Source organism: Oryzias melastigma, linkage group LG3 (assembly GCF_002922805.2).
Source record: "Oryzias melastigma strain HK-1 linkage group LG3, ASM292280v2, whole genome shotgun sequence".
In the NCBI taxonomy this organism is placed as follows: domain Eukaryota; kingdom Metazoa; phylum Chordata; class Actinopteri; order Beloniformes; family Adrianichthyidae; genus Oryzias; species Oryzias melastigma.
This window is the reverse complement of record NC_050514.1, coordinates 19235562-19252625: the sequence shown is the minus strand read 5'-3', so window position 1 is coordinate 19252625 and position 17064 is coordinate 19235562. Positions and strand designations below refer to the sequence as shown.

The 17064-nt window shown below is 39.7% G+C and overlaps 1 protein-coding gene across 3 annotated transcripts in view; it reads right to left on the bottom strand.

Annotated features, from left to right (window-relative positions):
- Positions 1–592: 592 nt before the first annotated feature.
- Positions 593–17064, bottom strand: part of furina (furin (paired basic amino acid cleaving enzyme) a) — a 65050-nt gene continuing 48578 nt past the window's right edge. For all 3 annotated transcript variants that reach the window (XM_024296037.2, XM_024296038.2, XM_024296039.2), the window contains exons 8-16: positions 14888–15060; positions 13663–13875; positions 12255–12355; positions 11277–11380; positions 11025–11142; positions 7065–7244; positions 6849–6973; positions 5600–5722; positions 593–4745 (exon numbers count right to left, since the gene is read on the bottom strand). In XM_024296037.2, coding sequence (XP_024151805.1) covers positions 4150–4745; positions 5600–5722; positions 6849–6973; positions 7065–7244; positions 11025–11142; positions 11277–11380; positions 12255–12355; positions 13663–13875; positions 14888–15060 — 1733 coding nt within the window. In that variant the 3' untranslated portion in view covers positions 593–4149. The remainder of the gene's footprint in view (positions 4746–5599; positions 5723–6848; positions 6974–7064; positions 7245–11024; positions 11143–11276; positions 11381–12254; positions 12356–13662; positions 13876–14887; positions 15061–17064) is intronic.

Genomic DNA, 17064 nt, shown 5'->3' with positions numbered 1-17064 from the left:
CTGCACGGGAAACAATAGCCGAGTTTAGAAAAGGCTTTGTAGAGCATCAAATCACTCAGTTCAGATGACAACTGTCATCACACCTCAACACCGTTAAAGAGCAGATCAAAGAAGGAGAAAAAAGCAAAATTAACATTCTACAGTACATTTTTATGGTGGTAATTTGGTAAAGAACAACAAATAAAAGCGTGAATGAGTTTACATAAGCACTTTGATAAGTTTTCATGTCTTTATTTTGAGAATGCAGCTATTTTTACACTCACTTGCAAGTCCTGCATGGTTTGCAAAGTAGCTAAACTCCGTCAACTACTTTTAACCCTTTAACACCATTTTGCTGGAAGTTTTCAATCGGTAACATGATCAATGTGATTCTAGTAGATTCTGAAGGAGAAAAGCGGCTCAGAATCTACTAGAATTACGTTGATCGTGTTAATGTTTGAAAAGTTACAGTAAGTTAAAGATTTTGTGTTCAAGTGTCACCAGCGATTAAAGGGTTAACCATATAAAAGTTTTTCAATTATTTAATGGACAGCAAATGTAGAAGAACCACAACCTTCTACAATGTTTGACACACAAATGAACACGAACACAATTAAATTTGCATAGATCTTTATTTTTTTAGTAGAATCTATAATTGACATCAATTAAATAAAAAGGAAAAAACAAGAGAAAATATTTAAATTACAAGAAAATTACACTGCACCATTCATATAGTACAAAAATAGGCCTTATTTTAGAGTCATGTCCCATTTAAGATATTCATTTTTGTACATTAATCACAAATCTGTAAGGTACTTTGTGCAGCCACAGGTCAGGAGCCTCACCAAGAGGCCAGAAGAGATCAGCGGAGCTGACTGAAGCTGCTCGGCTGACAGGCCCTCCATCTCCAAGTGTTTCATTTCTACTTTAGCAAGCATGTGCACGCAGATCTGATTCAGCCCTTAAGGTAACGGTGATACATTCTACTCCCCCCACACACAGCAAACCCTCAAAAAAAAAGGCAGAAATGACAGATACGTTTTCGATAGAACACTTTGAAGATGAGCGAAGGGAAACGATGGACTGAGGCGACCTGAAAGCAACATCCTCCATCACTAAACAGACAGCATTAAAATGATTGTCTTTGGTTATGCCAAAGATATTGCTGCAATCAACTACATCCAGCTTCAGACGGCGTTGGAAACAGGAGTAAAATCGAGATCCACATCACAGCGTCTCCTGCTCAGACACTTATAGAAAGAAAAAAAAAAGAAAAAAAAGCAGACCTTTGACAGGTAATGGTCTGACAAGAGCTGCTTTCTGGCACAATTAGAGCACTTTTCTTCTTCTTTGTGAGTGGACTCGATCAGGTGCTCGTAGTGTAAGGAATGAGCTGGCTCATTATAGTTTTCTGCAGCTTTGGAAGCACAAGCTACTTCATAAAGTCTACATTCAGGATTTCATTAAAAGTGAATGCAAAGAAGTTCATGTTTTAACCTTGCAGTGAAAGCATCAAGTTTCCATTTGTGGGTGCCAAAAACAGTAAGCGATGATGCGTTTGAAGAGTTTTCTTTTCTTCAGAAGATCAAAAATTAGGGGGCGAGTTTGTTGCATTACCTCATTATCTTTTGTTTACACCCACCGCACTAAGCTATGAAGTCGGGAAGATTTTGTAGCTGAAGTTTTGAGACGGGAGTTAAACTAAAACTCTTTAAATTGGGACCAATCGACATTTAAATGGAAATAGGCACTAATGAGCGTGAGCAAACTTCTCCAGCAGATGATGATTACAGCAACTTTGCTGCTCTTGAGGGCATCTCCTCCAAATCCACATTTAAGAGCCGCTTCCTTTTGTAGGAAATGCTGCTTCACCTGCTGACGGATTCTACGGCTCGCTGCTGCTTTGACAGCATCTAGAAGAATGGGTCTTCCTTCCTCTGAGGAGGGATTAATGAAGGTACTGCTCTGACAATCAGGTTTTACCGCATTACACTTTGCCTTTGATGCAATTTACTGCCTAACGTCCTATTGCATTCAATGCATATTTAAGAATAAAGCCTTTAAAGGCTCTTTAACAAAGCAGCTCAATTACCAGCTAAATTCTCTTTTTTTGTGCTCCTCTGCACCTTTTTGCTCTGAAGACAGGGAAACTGATTGTCTCTGACAAGAACACAAAAAGCAAGAAAGCCTCAGCTCAATGAAACAACCTCAAGTCCCAGATTTAAAAAATAAGCATTTATGTCGTCTTAGCAACTACAATGATTGATGATTAATTGCTAAAAGGTCTATGGATGAGTCTTCCACCCACTAGCTGGTTTTGAAAGCCAGATGTGACCTCGTATTAATGCTGCTCCTTGCAGATAGTATATTTCAGAGATTTGGGAAACTTACACAGCAGCTTTCTGAACTGCAGTGGGTCGATTCTCCAAAAATTTCCCAAGGAGCTTTTTAACCCCCAACGCAGCTTGACCTCTATAATCGTTGAACATTTCCCCCTACGATGAGTGAAAACTTGCTGTAAGAGAGGTAGATAAAAGGATGAGCAGCTGCAGTCTTCTGTGCGCGTCATCGCCATGACAACCTCTCTCAGCAAGCTCCGCTCTTTTTGTGCTCAAAATTAAAAGGAAAAGAAAAAGGGAAAAATCTCAGAAGAAGAGAAGGAGATTTGTGGAAGAAAAGTGGCAACAGTGGAAGAATATTTCAGATGATAACCAGCAGAGGAAAAGAGAGAACAATCCATTCCCTGCACGTGCGATCAAAATCTTTCAGAAGAAATTTGCAGCAGCATCATTTGGGGGTTTAATTGCCAAGTGTGCTGAAGAGATTATCTGGAGATTCAGCTGGAGGGTAAGTGAGGAGGCACTGTGAGCCGGGATCTTTTAACTATGCTGGAGATCTGACGGGATAAAAAACCTTCACACAGAAGGAAAAACAAACAAGCAAACTAACAAACCCATACCCACAACCTGTGTCTGACTCATTAAGACACGCGGCGGGTTTCTAATGCTGATGTGCTGGGACTTTCATGTACGCTTACCACGTCCATTCTGTCAAGAAATCAGTCACAGCTCATTTAAAAGACACACACGCCTGGATCTTAGCTGCTTCCCGTCTCAACCTCAGGATGTGAGGACATCAGACGCTGACATTAAACATCCCTGGAAGGCTTTTGCCTCAGGGTTGACCAAGAAACACGTATGTGATAGTTTTAGACTTTTGTCGTTTACTTTCAGATACATTTCCCTGTGCTGGTTCAGAAGTTAGAAGCACATGAGGATTTAGAGTTTGATGAAGCTAAAGAGTTGTTGAATTAAAGTTGAATCCAACATGCAGAGGGAAGATTTGACTTTGTTGAGCCAGAGCAAACAGAATGACTTTTAAAAAGTGAGTTAAATAGTGCCATTTTAATAAAATGAAGGATGACAGACTTTAAAGAAAGATCCTTGTTCCTCTGATTGGGGATGCGGTCGTCAATCTGAATACGTATCATTTGTGGATCTTTCGTTTATTTAAAAAAAGTATTTTTATGCAGATTTCCTGGTTACTCACTTAAGCGTGCAGAAGAAATGTTTTCTTTTGAACTCCACAACCTCATTACAAATTTTATTTTGAAATAACTTTGGGTTAAAACACTAAACCTTAGCTTTTGCTGTATATATTTCAAAGCTCGCTGGGTCGGGATGCCCGAGTATTTTCAAGCGAAGGCATTTGTTCTGATATGTACACAAAAATGCTCACACCCCCGAAGCTCACATTCAACAATCTCATCTGGCTACTGCACTGAGACTAAAAGAAAGGAGGGTTAAAGTTGAAAAAAACGAATTCATTTGTTTACTGACACGCAAAGAAACTGAAGCTGGCAGGAAAATGGACTCCAGGCAGACAGACGTTAGTGACTTGGGGCAAAAGGAAGTAAATAGCCACTTAATGTAAATAGAAATGCACCCTAGTGTGAACAAAGCAAAGCTCAAGCCATCCTCATCTCTGACAGACAACAGCTTCCCATTAGGTCTTCCACAGCAAGGTTGAGGAGCGGGTCCCAGAATGGGACACAGAGAAGATCTGATAAAAAAAAAAAAAAAGAGAACAGATCCCAAAGCCCTGAATCATCAGACAAATGAGGGTGAGAGGATTTTAAAAGCAGGAGAGAGGGAGGGACAAAGGGAGGCATTAAAGAGCACTTTGTGTTCTGATAAAGGCAGTTCTCTCATTTTGGACATCAAACTCTTCGTTTTCAGAGTCAGTGTTCAACCCCTCGTCCCCCCACACCGTCGGGATGCCGCGGTAAGACACCACCCTATTCCCTCCTAAGCTGAATTTGCCTCCAGCTTCCAGAGACGGCAGCTTGATGAGCGCGCCCGACCGCAGCTGCAGCAACAGGAAGATGCCAGCAAAGGTGCCGATAATGGCCATGCAGCTGAACACAGCGATTGTGATGGGCAGCCCCGAGATCGGGCCGAGCTGCGACGTCGGAGTCCCCTGCCCGACCGTGAAGCCGCCGGGCGACTCGCGCATGGCGTGGCTGAGGTGCAGGCAGGTACCACTGACGGGTTCTAAGGAGTTGTGAGGGGGGCAGGACAGGCAGACCTGAGGGTTGAGGCTGCTGCAGGTGAGGCAGGGCGGCGCGCAGGGCAGGCAGGCTGGGACGGAAACAGGTTTAATGAAGTTTCCCAGAGTGTAGTTGAGAGGTTGGGAGCCCACCGCAAAGCCTGCTGGACATTCTTTGACGCAGCCCTGCTGGTAGAGGTAGAACCCTGGATTGCACTCTGAAAACAGACAAAGAAACCATCAGCTTCTGCTTCATCATTTGAGCCCTGTTAAACTGATGGTAGGGAATAAGGGTTCTAACCCAGACTACCAAGGCTCAGATGGCAGATTTGAAATATTACGATATCTAACAACTTTTTTTTTTTAATTTATGTTAAAAATTGATTAGATTTCAAGTAATCATAGTTGCAGTTATCATTTGTGCATATAAATAAATAAAATGTAATTAAGTCCAACAAACTTCCATGTTGGATTGTTCAAGCACTGATCACTGCCTTCATGTCGGCTAACAGCTGCAAACAGAACAGGTTGATGAAAACTAGATTTACTGCACTTTATTGTCACTCTGTAAAAACAGAAAACTGCAGATTTGACCTTTAGTGTGAGCATACTGTGGGCGTAATAACTGTTAAATATACTGTTTGATATAATAATAAAAAATAATATGATACAGGCAGTTAACTGTCAGCATGTAGTGACAGCTGCCGGCCTGTAGGGGTCGGGCTGTCACCGTCTCTGTCCACATGTAAAAGGACTTCCCACTGCATTGCTGTTCACCTCTATCTTCAGACCTTCCCTACAGATTTTATTTATATTAGGTAGGAGCAGCAAAGCTACAGAAGAGACTCAAGATCAGCTTAACTGACCTAAAAAAAAAAAACGTAATTCATCTTTTTTAAATTGTCTTGAAGTAAAATATCTGCAATTTTACAGAGGAAATTAAATCAAGAGAAATCTAATTTCAAGTGAGCAAACTGAACATTTTACTCATGGTTTCACAATAACCAGATTCTTTTCAATCTGCCGTGACTCCTGAGAGGAGGAAGCTGCAGCCAGGAGACAGCGGTCTTACCGATGCATATCTGCCTCAAGTCCAAGGTCTTGCAGTTGTCATTGGTAGACTGGGGATCATTGGGAGAGCTGGTGGTTGGAGTGCCAGTGCCATACAGCACCAGGACAAACTGGGTCAGAGTGCCTTTATAGGGAAACAGAAAAAAATTAGAGTGGACCTCAAAAACAAACCACCTTTCAACCTTTTTCAACATCTTTTTTTTAGGAAACTTTGCTGTTTTTAACATCTTCTTGTAGCATTTTCATCATTCATGATGGACATGTATGAAATAATTTAAGATCTGCATTTTTAAGTATTTCTTTATTCAAATCATGATGGATCAAGAGCAGAAGTAAACCTGTGGTTTGAAAACAGGTTTGGGACACAGCAACTGCCATGGGTGGATGAAAATCTCCCCTCTTCGCTCCGGTTCCAAATCATCCACTTGCTGACAAATCCATTAACGTCTTCATTTTCTTTTTCTGAGCTGCTAGCTTTTGATTTTTGATAAAAACTGCATCATCATGGTTAAAAAGACCACAGGTGACGAATTTACAATAAATAAAAATATAGATGGAGAGGGACTTTAAAAACGAAAGACTACTCAAATCATTTAAAAAATGTCCCCATCCCTACTCTAAACATATTTTCCATGATGTGAGGCTGAATTTTTAGTATGATGCCACATTAAGATCAACTTCATGAATCAATTTGACATTCCTGCGAAATCATTCAAAGCTGGAAGCTGCTGGGAGGTTCAGCTTTGATAAATGAGGCGTTTACCAAAGGGGGATTTGTGAGCAAATAATCTAGATTTGTTCACTGGATCTTTCTTGGCTGAACGTCGTGTTGTGGGTGGAGCAGCCAAGTCCAGACTGCTGCTAAATGACTGACAGGCAAGCCTAAAGGATTATAACTTGTGATTTATTTGTCTCATTTTAAAATCAAGAGTTTCTCAACTCTTCCATTTCATAAGGCACCAAACCAGGTAAATGCATCAGCACAAGGATATACCCTCAAAGAGTCTTCATAGTTTATCATGTGCACGAAGCATAATAAATACAAATATTGATGTCTGCCAATTGTAAAGGGTTTGACTCTAAAGACACTTTGGCTTCAACAGCCTCTTCATCACTAATCTCCTTACACTGAAGCTGGAGAGCAGACTCAACAGATTACATGTTAAATAACATCAAAGGACGGTCTTTACAGGCTTTCTGGAGGGCAGAAAAGGGAGCATGTCCGTTGTGACAAATGTTCAATGCTTTACCATAGTCACTTGCACCGACGACGTTTTCAATCTCCAGCCTCCACGTTCCAGTGGGGTTCTCGTCCCAGGAATGGGTGGTCATGAAAGCCCAGTCATTAAAACCCTCTGATGAGTAATCATGAGGCCTGCGAGAAACCAAGCAAACAGGAGAGTCAAAGGGGTTGGACTGAAGCAAGCTTGCTGCCCACGAGTGTTTGCACAGTTGTGGGTTTGCACCTGGGGTGGAGAAGGGTGGAGCGAGTGCCTGCAGGACTGATGAGATGAATGGCCAAGTTCCCCCTTCGGTTGTAGGACAGGGTGAGCCGGGCTTGGACGTGCTCTAGCGAGGTCACATAACTGTCTGATCCAATGCAAGCGTCCACACTCTTGTTGATATATAAATGGTTTCCAATGTTCCTGTAAAGCAGGAGTCATAAAACATAGAGAATATTTTAAATCGATGAAGAACTCACTAGAATCTAAGAAGCTTCACCTTAAACCAAATTCTGTAAATCTGTCGGTGTGACATTCTGCCTGCTGCCCACTGCGAGAAGTTTAACAAGGTGAGGAGTTTATGGCCTTAAAAAGGATTAGTGTCTCACAACCTGTAGCGCCACTATTCTAAGGAGGAGTAAAGCACCTTTCTCTTTTTGCTACACCTCAAATCCGCTTAAGAGATTACAGACTTTTCATTTCTGAGGAAGACGGCGGCATGGGGTTTCTGTGACACGGATGTGACCAAATTACAAACAAGTGAAGGAGTTCACTCTATATGCTCAGGAAGCTCAGAAACCTTTCCTTCCATTTCAGCCTGAACGATTCTACCATTTCAAGGATAAATGAAAGTAACTTCTGTATCATCCTTAAACTGAAGACATTGACAAGGTCTGCTAAAAGCAATTTGTAGATACTTCAGTCTTACATTGACATAATGACTAAAATAGAAATTGAGTGAGTGGGAAATTCTTAAAATGTCTCCATTCTTTTTAGGTTGTTTGTGTCAAAGTAAGAACATTAAAAATACAGGCTAATGAAGGTGTCACAAAGCAGAAAACTTAATTTAGTAAACTTAATTTCAAAATTGTGTAAAACTAACAAAAAAGAGGAACATATTAAAACTAAACTTCACATCATCGTCAACACAGATTTCATACAGTATATTAACTTCATTACATTTTGTGGCTAAACTCACAATTTTTCTTCAATCATCAGAATACCTCTAAAAAAACAAACTCCTACTAATAAAATCGAATTTAATAGTTTTCAAAACTCCAAACATTTTCACTTGTTTTATTAGATTATTTAAACATCATTAAATGTATACATCAATGGAAATTTTCTGTCGCCCTCTTCTGGCAGTCGGAGGAATTTCATTAGCCACGAATTTTTATACAGCTAAACAAATACTTTCTTTGAAAGTACAAATACACTGGCACAAAAAAAACAAACTCTGGTAACCCCAGTCTCATTTGAAATAATGGATCAATAATCTCTGCCCTCAGAGTTGTAATTAAATCTTCTGATGCCTAAAGTTTCTCACCTCTGATGAAAAATGTGCGTGCTAAAAAAATAAACTCACTTAAAAAGAACTACACAGGAGCTTTAAACAGATTCATCTATCTTAGTTTTGGCAGAGCTTTTGTGGTATTCACTGAGAATTAATACAGAAGTCAAACACTAAACAGTTTTGATAAACAGCTTTTCAAAATGCAAATTCTATCACAAACAGACAATATAGATCACAGAAATGTAAAGTGCTTCAACTAAGTTAGAAGCAAAACAACAACAATTCAGCAAAAATCTAATTAACATCATGCCCCTTTCTTCAAATAAACAGCTAGGTTTAACACAAACCAAGAGGGGAATAAAAATAATGTGTAAATGTCTGAAGTAGCAAAATGCAACATTGAAAAATGTATGAATTTAATATCATTCCATCAGATATACTGCATGGTTCCCTTGGAAGTAATGACCTGGAGTTATTGAAAGGCTGCAACCCCTGAAGCTCACTTACTTCAAGTCACTCTTTATAAGTCAGTCAAACTAAATAGCAAAAATGTAAATTGAATAAAGTGCCTTGACTGCAGCTCCCAGATGCTCGAACCATCTGCTCTTTGCAGAGAGAGACAAACCTTCAACACGCAGAAAAGTTTCTGGAAGTGCATAATGAAGAGGAGGTGTGGGACAGACACCAGGAGGAGCACATTGTTGAGGACAAATCCAGAGTCTGAGTAAAATACAGATGAGAAACCTTCCTAAAATTACTTTTTTTTTTTAGCTCAAGCTGCCTACACTAATGCACGTACATTTCCATATTTCACCCCTATTCCTCTGGGTTTATGTGATCTTCAAGCCATTCCTAATGCTAAACACAAACACATGCTCACAACAGGACCCCACTACCTGCAGGCTGAATAAAATGAAGGCATGACGTGTCACTACAGTGAACCATGGTGGCTCACTCTGCCTGCACAGACACACTGATCTACACCGTTTTAATATCCGACTCTCATTTTATGCATTTTCTCAGAAACACAAATCTAAGAAGCCCGAGAGGACGTCGACTAATAACCTTATAAATATCTGAGGCTTGAATGTGTTCACATGATATTCATGTGGTATTTCTGAAGGCGGAACATTGCAGGTTTGCTGAAACCATTCAAACGAGAGAGCTCCAAGCTGGAACGGCTTTTCTCCCCTTCACATTTGTTGTGTGAAGCGTTTCAGGGATTTAGAATACAAATGGGAAACCGTGAAAGCACAAGCATATAAAGAAAGGAAGTATTACATGTCCATCTGCAGACCTGATCAACTCCATAGCGGTGCTGGGAGATCACAGAATGCCCTGTTCTTTAGATAAGCACTGCTTCTCTCCTGTACAGTTTTGGGACTAGCCCATTTTCACAGCAGGCAAGATTTTCTGAGGGATTTTCCAAGATTTTAAGAGGGGCAAGATTAAAGAACGCCAGACAGACTGGGATTTGGGCAAACTTTTTCAACAATCTTTCAAGAAACTTCTAAAAAATGTTTGTACACAGGAAGTGTATATATTTTCTAATTTAAAGATGAATGTCTGCATTGACAAACACAGGCAGTTTGTCCAAGTTCTTTTAATGAACAAGTGCAAAAATTAGCGAAGAGAAAATAAATGTAAAAACATTGCTGTTAGTGTTATTTCGTGCTGGAAGAGATGTTGGTAAAATCATTCACTGTTTTTCTCCTAAAGTCTTTGGATCCTAAACACTGCTGGCTTGTAATTGCAGATAGCCCACAATTGCCTCAATTCCCTTTTCTGCTTGTAAGAAGAAAGGATTTCTTATAATCTTCATTTTTGATTGACAGTTCTGGTCTTTTGAAGGACTTTTGAAGCTTTTCTTAAGACATTCGCTTTTATTTCACAAATTATATTAAGACCTTGTTTTTGACAAGCTTCAAAGGATTTGAATTAGGATTTTTTTTTTGTCACTGGGTTACCCCTGAAATTTGTTGCCAGTAAAAGAAAGGCCAGATTTAAGAGGGTGAACTGAAAAAAGGCAAAAAAGTAAGAAAGTGAAAAGAAATCCCTCAAAAAGGGTGAACTGAAGTTGAGTGACATGAAAAACTTTCTTAGAGATGTATTGGTGAAGATCTTTTATAAGAAAGTCTGGCACCTTGGAGGCAAAAGGTAGTCTAAGAATGAGAGGTACCTGAGACTTTTGCACAACTCATACCCTATGCTGTGTCTGAGCAGCAGACTGGTTTTGAAGAGTTCTTTTGTTTTTTAGGCACTAAGATCTCTGCAATCTAGCAAGAGTGTCTAGTTTGTGAGAAAAAAAGGACAAGTATAAAGGCTAATAGTCTTTTTGAATCGTGCACTGTTCAATTATTTTGTGCTGACTTAAGTCTTTAAATTAAATAAAAACGATGTACGCAATCTAGCAAGTGATGACAATAAAATGCTTATTTAAGGTGAGATAACATCTATAAAACTACAGCTGAGCTGCTGTAAAAAGACTAAGTGCATCATATGTTGGTCAATGACTGTCCTGCCTGCCCTACGTTAGTCAATATGAATGAGGCAGTTATTTAGAGCCGATGCAAAGTGATCTATTAGTTTTAATTAATCGTTGGCAGGAACTGTTAATATGAATTAAAACTTGTTGTCATGGAGATCAGACCGTCAGAGCAGGGTTATCTGTGAGGCTGCAGTGCACTAACCTCGGCTCAGTGAGCATGGTGATCACACATTTTCGCTGTGGGCCCACATTGGTCCATGTCTTTGCAAGCGATACAATTGCACCAGCATCAAGCAGTCCATACCCATATGAATGGCTAACTGCAGAGAAAAAAAAAAGGGAAGGTAAGTGACGCATGAATGTTGGTTCTGAAAACGTATCATCCTCTGGTTGACATATTTTTTTTTAAAGATGCATTAAAACTGTAAACACTTGTGGAAGGCATTTGCTGTACCTTTACGCCCGACACCATTGGTTCTCCAGTCATTAGCAAGCAGGTGAGCAGGATGAGAAGTTTGCACAACCAGATGTTGCATGTCCCTCCAAGTTAGGTTTTGACTGCAATGTGAATGTACCACACAGTTACCAACACACATACACTCACAAAGTAACATAAGGTAAGGCTCTGGCTTGAAAAAAACACTCAAGGTGATAAAATGGATCAAAGAAAGAGCCTCTGACAACACATTTCAGCATTAAACTGCACATGTACAGCTAGCCAACATGACGTCCAATCAAAATCTGACATTTTATATCTAGTAAATGTATTTCAATTCTGCGTCTGAACTTTAGCAGCATATTTACTGTAGAGAAAACCTTAAAAAAGGTTTTACTCCAAAGTTCTTCTAACAGCATTGCAAGCTGGAATTGATCGGGTGCAAAGAGGAGTTAACCACATGGTCAAAGTTTGGCTCTCTGGTGAGATTAACAAAGGAAGCATTCATTCACAGTAACTCAGTTATAAAAATACTTAAGTTCTACCCTAGACATAAGCATTTTCCCTTACATCCATTTCCAATGGCATCTTATCTTCAGCAGATCATTATCTCACACCACTAAATACATAATTAAAGGAGTTTTTTACCTTTATGAGTGTTTTTCAACTGGTGCAACATAACTGAAAAAGTGATTGGCGTCACATATAAACGTCAACTAAAAAACGTTGAAATATTAGATGAAATAAGGAGAAGAGCCACTTTTAATTAGTGAACTGAATTAATTCACTCTTCTATTGACAGAAACTGCATCAGCAGTGATTGTATTTAACCAAAAAATGGGGAACAAAAATGAAAATTAAACATTTCTTTCCAAGTCTCAAATATATATATATATATATATATTATTATAAATGGCAGAAAGGTAGATTAAAATGCAATGAGTTGGGAAACAATATGTGGCCAAACTCACATATGACACAGTGGTGAGCACTTACTTGGCTTCAAGGGCGAGCGCAATGATCCCTGCAGCCAGAGGGGCGGATGCAGACGTGCCGGTGTGAGAGTCCGTGCACTTCGATTTCAGGTCTGTAGTCACCTAAAAAATTACACCAAAAAGGGATTCAGTAGGCAAGATCTCTCCAATATCATTAATCACTTATTCTACAACTGCAATGGATTGGTGTGCTCCCAACCATCATCTATAAAAAGAAAAAAAAAAAAAAACCTCCCAGCACCATTTAATTTATTGGTATCATACTTCTGCATTCGTATTGAAAAATTTCCCAATTTGTTTCGCTCTGGTGAACTGATAAGCAATAAGTGGGCATTTTTCTCTTCATTTGCCATCACATTTATCCCACACTGAGTGCATTCAGGTGGGCAGAAACCATCAAGTGGATGAGGGAGCAAGAGTCTAAAAGCAAAAACACATCAGCATGAAATCAAACCGAAGAAATAATTCTCCTCAGCAAGACTGTTTACAGAAGATTTCCCCCTAAATGACCCACAGCAGGAGACTGCAGTTTTACAGAGCAGTTGACAGATGTGAGCATGTCCCAATGTATCAATACAAGGTGAAGTGGAGCAGCACCGGAGTGTTTGTCTTAAGAGAGACAAATCTTTTGAAAGGATAAAAGTAAAAAAAGAAAAAGATTTTGAGAAAAAAGAAAAAAAAAAGAATTTCTTTAACAAAAAAGGGATGGGGCAAATAAACATAGCAAAGAAGAGGCACTTGGGACTGCAGGTCTGCTGACTAGTGCAGAACATTAAAAACAGTCTTTAAAGGACTACATGGACTGTGTACAAATGTAGCTTAGGTGGCACAAAATTTATTTTGATCCTCTGGGTGTCTGAGTGTCCTTGGAAAAGACCGATCTCACTGCCTCCACGCACTGATTGATGTGTTATAATTTTCCCAATTTGATCTTCCTAGATGATATCTCTATTGCTTTAAATTAAAAGGGAAGCGGGAAACAGGAGATACCCTTAATGGACATGAAGATACCCTCTTGTGCATGACCTTAGAGGCTTTGGAATACTCCTTTTCTTCTGGGTTCTCATTCCCAGGTTCATGAGTGACAGGACAATTAAATGAGTGTGCCACAGAAGCATTGAGGGAGCAGGCATATGCCGAGGCAATGCCATAAGCTGTCCATCCAGCTGCTCTGGCTGCTGGAGACAAATAAAGTGTGTTCTGCAGCTGAAGGTAAGTGTGTGTATGTCTGAGACTAATGTGTTGCAGATTGAAAAATAAAGTTTGTCCACTTTTCATATCAATTTTACTTATGTAAATGCCACAAAATAATAAGATATTAAGAACAGCACGTGACAGTAAGGGAATATTTTAGCCTGTATCACAATATCTGGTGTAAAGGACAAATACAAGACACAGCCACAACTTACGATCTGTTTCTCATTGATGTTGCCTGAGCTGTAAGTGGTTGCGAGGGTGGAGGAGCAGGCCTCGCTGTACCAGGGGACGTTGCCATTCTGTGTGGAGCTGCTGATGGAGAGGGTGTAGATGCTGTTGGTGTAGCCGTCGCAGTTGCAGCTGTCCTTCTCCCGTCCTCCATTCCCTGACGCCCAAACAAAGATGGAGCCCAAACCGCCACGACCCTGGAAACATTTTTACTACCTTCAGACACACTCGTGAAAGGCGAGCAGACGTCCCTTCCTTCAGTTATTCTGCAGGCCACCATTACACAGAAAAGAACAAAGTCTCATTCAATCTTTAATAGGAATCCCAATTATAAGAGCAAAATCATTTCCAGGGCTCCTTTCAAAAATGGCCCATTAAAAGCCAGCGTACATCGCAGGGCCAGGGTGGTCCCTCAGTGAATTTCAAAGAGCTAAATATTGCATGACAGCAACGCAATTCAAAAAGGCTCAAAATGACAACAGCTCATTGTAATAAATCATCCAACCTCTCAGCCCTTGAAGTGCAATCATTTTCATCTGAGAGCTGCTTTATTGTATTGAGTGGCACTGTCTCACTCTACATTGATCAATTACAGCTACGTACCACCCACACCACCATCTGACAGTGCTGTCATTGTGCCAGTTCTCAAAGTTGTCAGTGTCAGCAGTTCTAATCAGCTATATGGCACATGCTCTGAATACTACAGCCCTTCAGCTGGAGTCAGTGTGAGCTGGTCATCCTTTTTTTCTCGTGGAGGGCACCTCTGACAGCTCAGAATGTCCTCTTCATGTTCATGGCCAGCTTGACTTGTTCGTTTCTCACTAATGACAGATTAATTTTGACAAAGGCATTTAAACAGATGTGAATATTAGCACTCATTGGGCAAGTGTGGACCCTTTAAAATGTTTAGAGGGAGGCCGGTTTTATGAGCTTAAAAAGCAGAAAAGACAGAAAAGAGAAAAAAACTACCAAAAGTTAAAAGCTAAAAAGATAACTTACAACAGTCCTGCTTCAATTCATTATCCTATTGTTGTACTTGATGAATTTCAGATATTTCCCCCCAATTTATAATTTTCACAGTCAAAAGCTGCTTTGTTCTTTCAGCTTCTGGCCCTTTCAGCTGAAACAGATCAATTACTTTCCTGCCTAAAGAAGAAAAAGAAATAATTCTGTCCGGCACATCAATCACGGCCTTGCTTGAACACTGACCTCCGTGACTCCTCGCAAAAAGGCTTCCTTGGCGAGTTTGGCAGGCCCATCAACTGTTTTGCCGTCGTCCTCTGGGCCCCAGCTCGCGCTGTAGATGTGGATGTGCTGAGGATTTAGACTGAGAGACTGGGCTTCCACCATGTCGGTCACTTCACCATCCAGCATACGCACACCTTCAGCCACCACATAAAAAAACAGAAGAAGAAACAGCTGACACACTTTTCCTAACAATTTCTGATAACTCATCACTCTCAAAAATTGATGATCACCAAAGCAAAGCAGAAACGTTGCCTACACATTTTAAACAATATGTGCATACAGTAATAGTAAAAGTCTTTACTAAAATGTTAAAAAAAATCTGCTTTTCCCTGTGAAGCTTCATTACTACTTTAAATGTGCAATCCTTTTCTGCAGCCTTTCAGTAAACAGTTCTCCCATTCAAGTTTCTGGCTCGATCAATGATTCAATTCCTCCATCTTTCCGTAAGAGAACTAAAGACTTGAGCTGCTTTTAAATTCTAGGCATTGAGATAGAGAAACACCAATAATTTTACCCTTTAAAGCCTTCTTGCAAGTCTTTGTTAGTCTCATGGAAAAAAAGAACTGTAAAGTTTTTATAGTGTGGTTTCACTGAAAGGAAAGAATCCAACCAACCCTGCTTGTTTTTCTCCTTAAGTTTTTACCAGTGCAGACTATGTTAGCCATCGCTGTTTATTGCACCTGAACCTCAGACTAAAGCATTTATAGAGCAAAATGTACAGAAAATTGCTAAGTAGCAGGACGTCAGTAAGCTTACAACATCTAAATAACAGCAGAAACACTTTTAAAAATGATTTTCTAAAACTGAATTAAGATCTCTTCAGGTGCCATCAGTCGTTTTGACCTGCAGCTAAGCACATGTATAGTCACAAAACTAGAATGGGCACATGAGGGGACAAAGGTGTTTGATTTAAATATGTGCCCCATTATTTGCCCCGCTTTACCCCATTTCTGTTCTTGTGGATTAGGAAAGCTCATTTAGGGGTGTATAAAATACTGCTGGCATTCATTTGCTGTGCATCGACTGTGATATTATTATTGTCCAAACCATGTAGATCAAACGGTATTTGTATTGATTTTCCTTCAGTGTTTGAGCTGGCTGCAGGAGGGAGAGAGAGAGTATCTGCTGCATGATGAGTGAACCATCTCCTCAAGTGTAAAGTACTCCTTTGAGGCCAAAAATCTATCTGGGAGATGAAAGAAAACACTAGCTGACTTCCTCTAGATGAAATTAGTGCATCTCTCACAGAGTAAATTGGATAAGATTTGGTTGTATTTTTAGAAATTTGAACAGCTCAGGCAGTGCCAAACCACAGATGTCATCTAAGTCAATTTAAAGCTGTTTTTTTTTAGTTAATTATTCTTCGTATGAGTTCAGATGTGTGTATGGTCTTAGTAGTTATCACCCACAGATCCACTGGTTAGAAAAGATAACTTGAAAATAAAAATTTCTACTTACAACCTAACAGGCTAGTCAATTACAATGTTTCGGTCCAAGTAGAACCCCAGTGGAAGATCTTTGAGGATCCCTAAAAGCATCTAAAAACAGGGAGCTGTTTTTGTTCCCACAGCAACCTGCACTAAAATATGCAATTTGTGGAACAAAAATCTAAAATATTCAGCCTTTTACACACACAAGATGATAAAAAATATCACCCGGGGTTAGAACAGTTTTTATATGTATTGCATATAAATAAACAAGTCTGAATAAGTACTGAGATGTCTCCTAAATGATTCAGACAAAACAGGTTTTAAATGTCACTCCAATCAAACAACAAAGGAATTTCTAAATGCTGAGATAATGCAGGCAGAAGGTATATTTATTTATATGTTGCTTGGTAATCAAGGATTATATTACACTTCTATTTTACAGCCCCTTAGTTGCCGCTGTCTTTTCTCAAGGTAATTTTAAATTTTTTATTTCACTTTTTCCATGCGCAAGCTTTGATTAAGACTACTGGAAGGCTGGTTAAAAAACAGACAGCTATGATCTGACTGAAGGCATCAAAACTAAACAAACCAGTCTTTGAAAAGCTTATTAATCAACACATTTCTTATGCAATCAATACAGAACAAGTGGGTGTAAAAACAACTAGGCGGCTGAAGTTGTGGTTTCATATTTAATGGTCAAGATGAAAG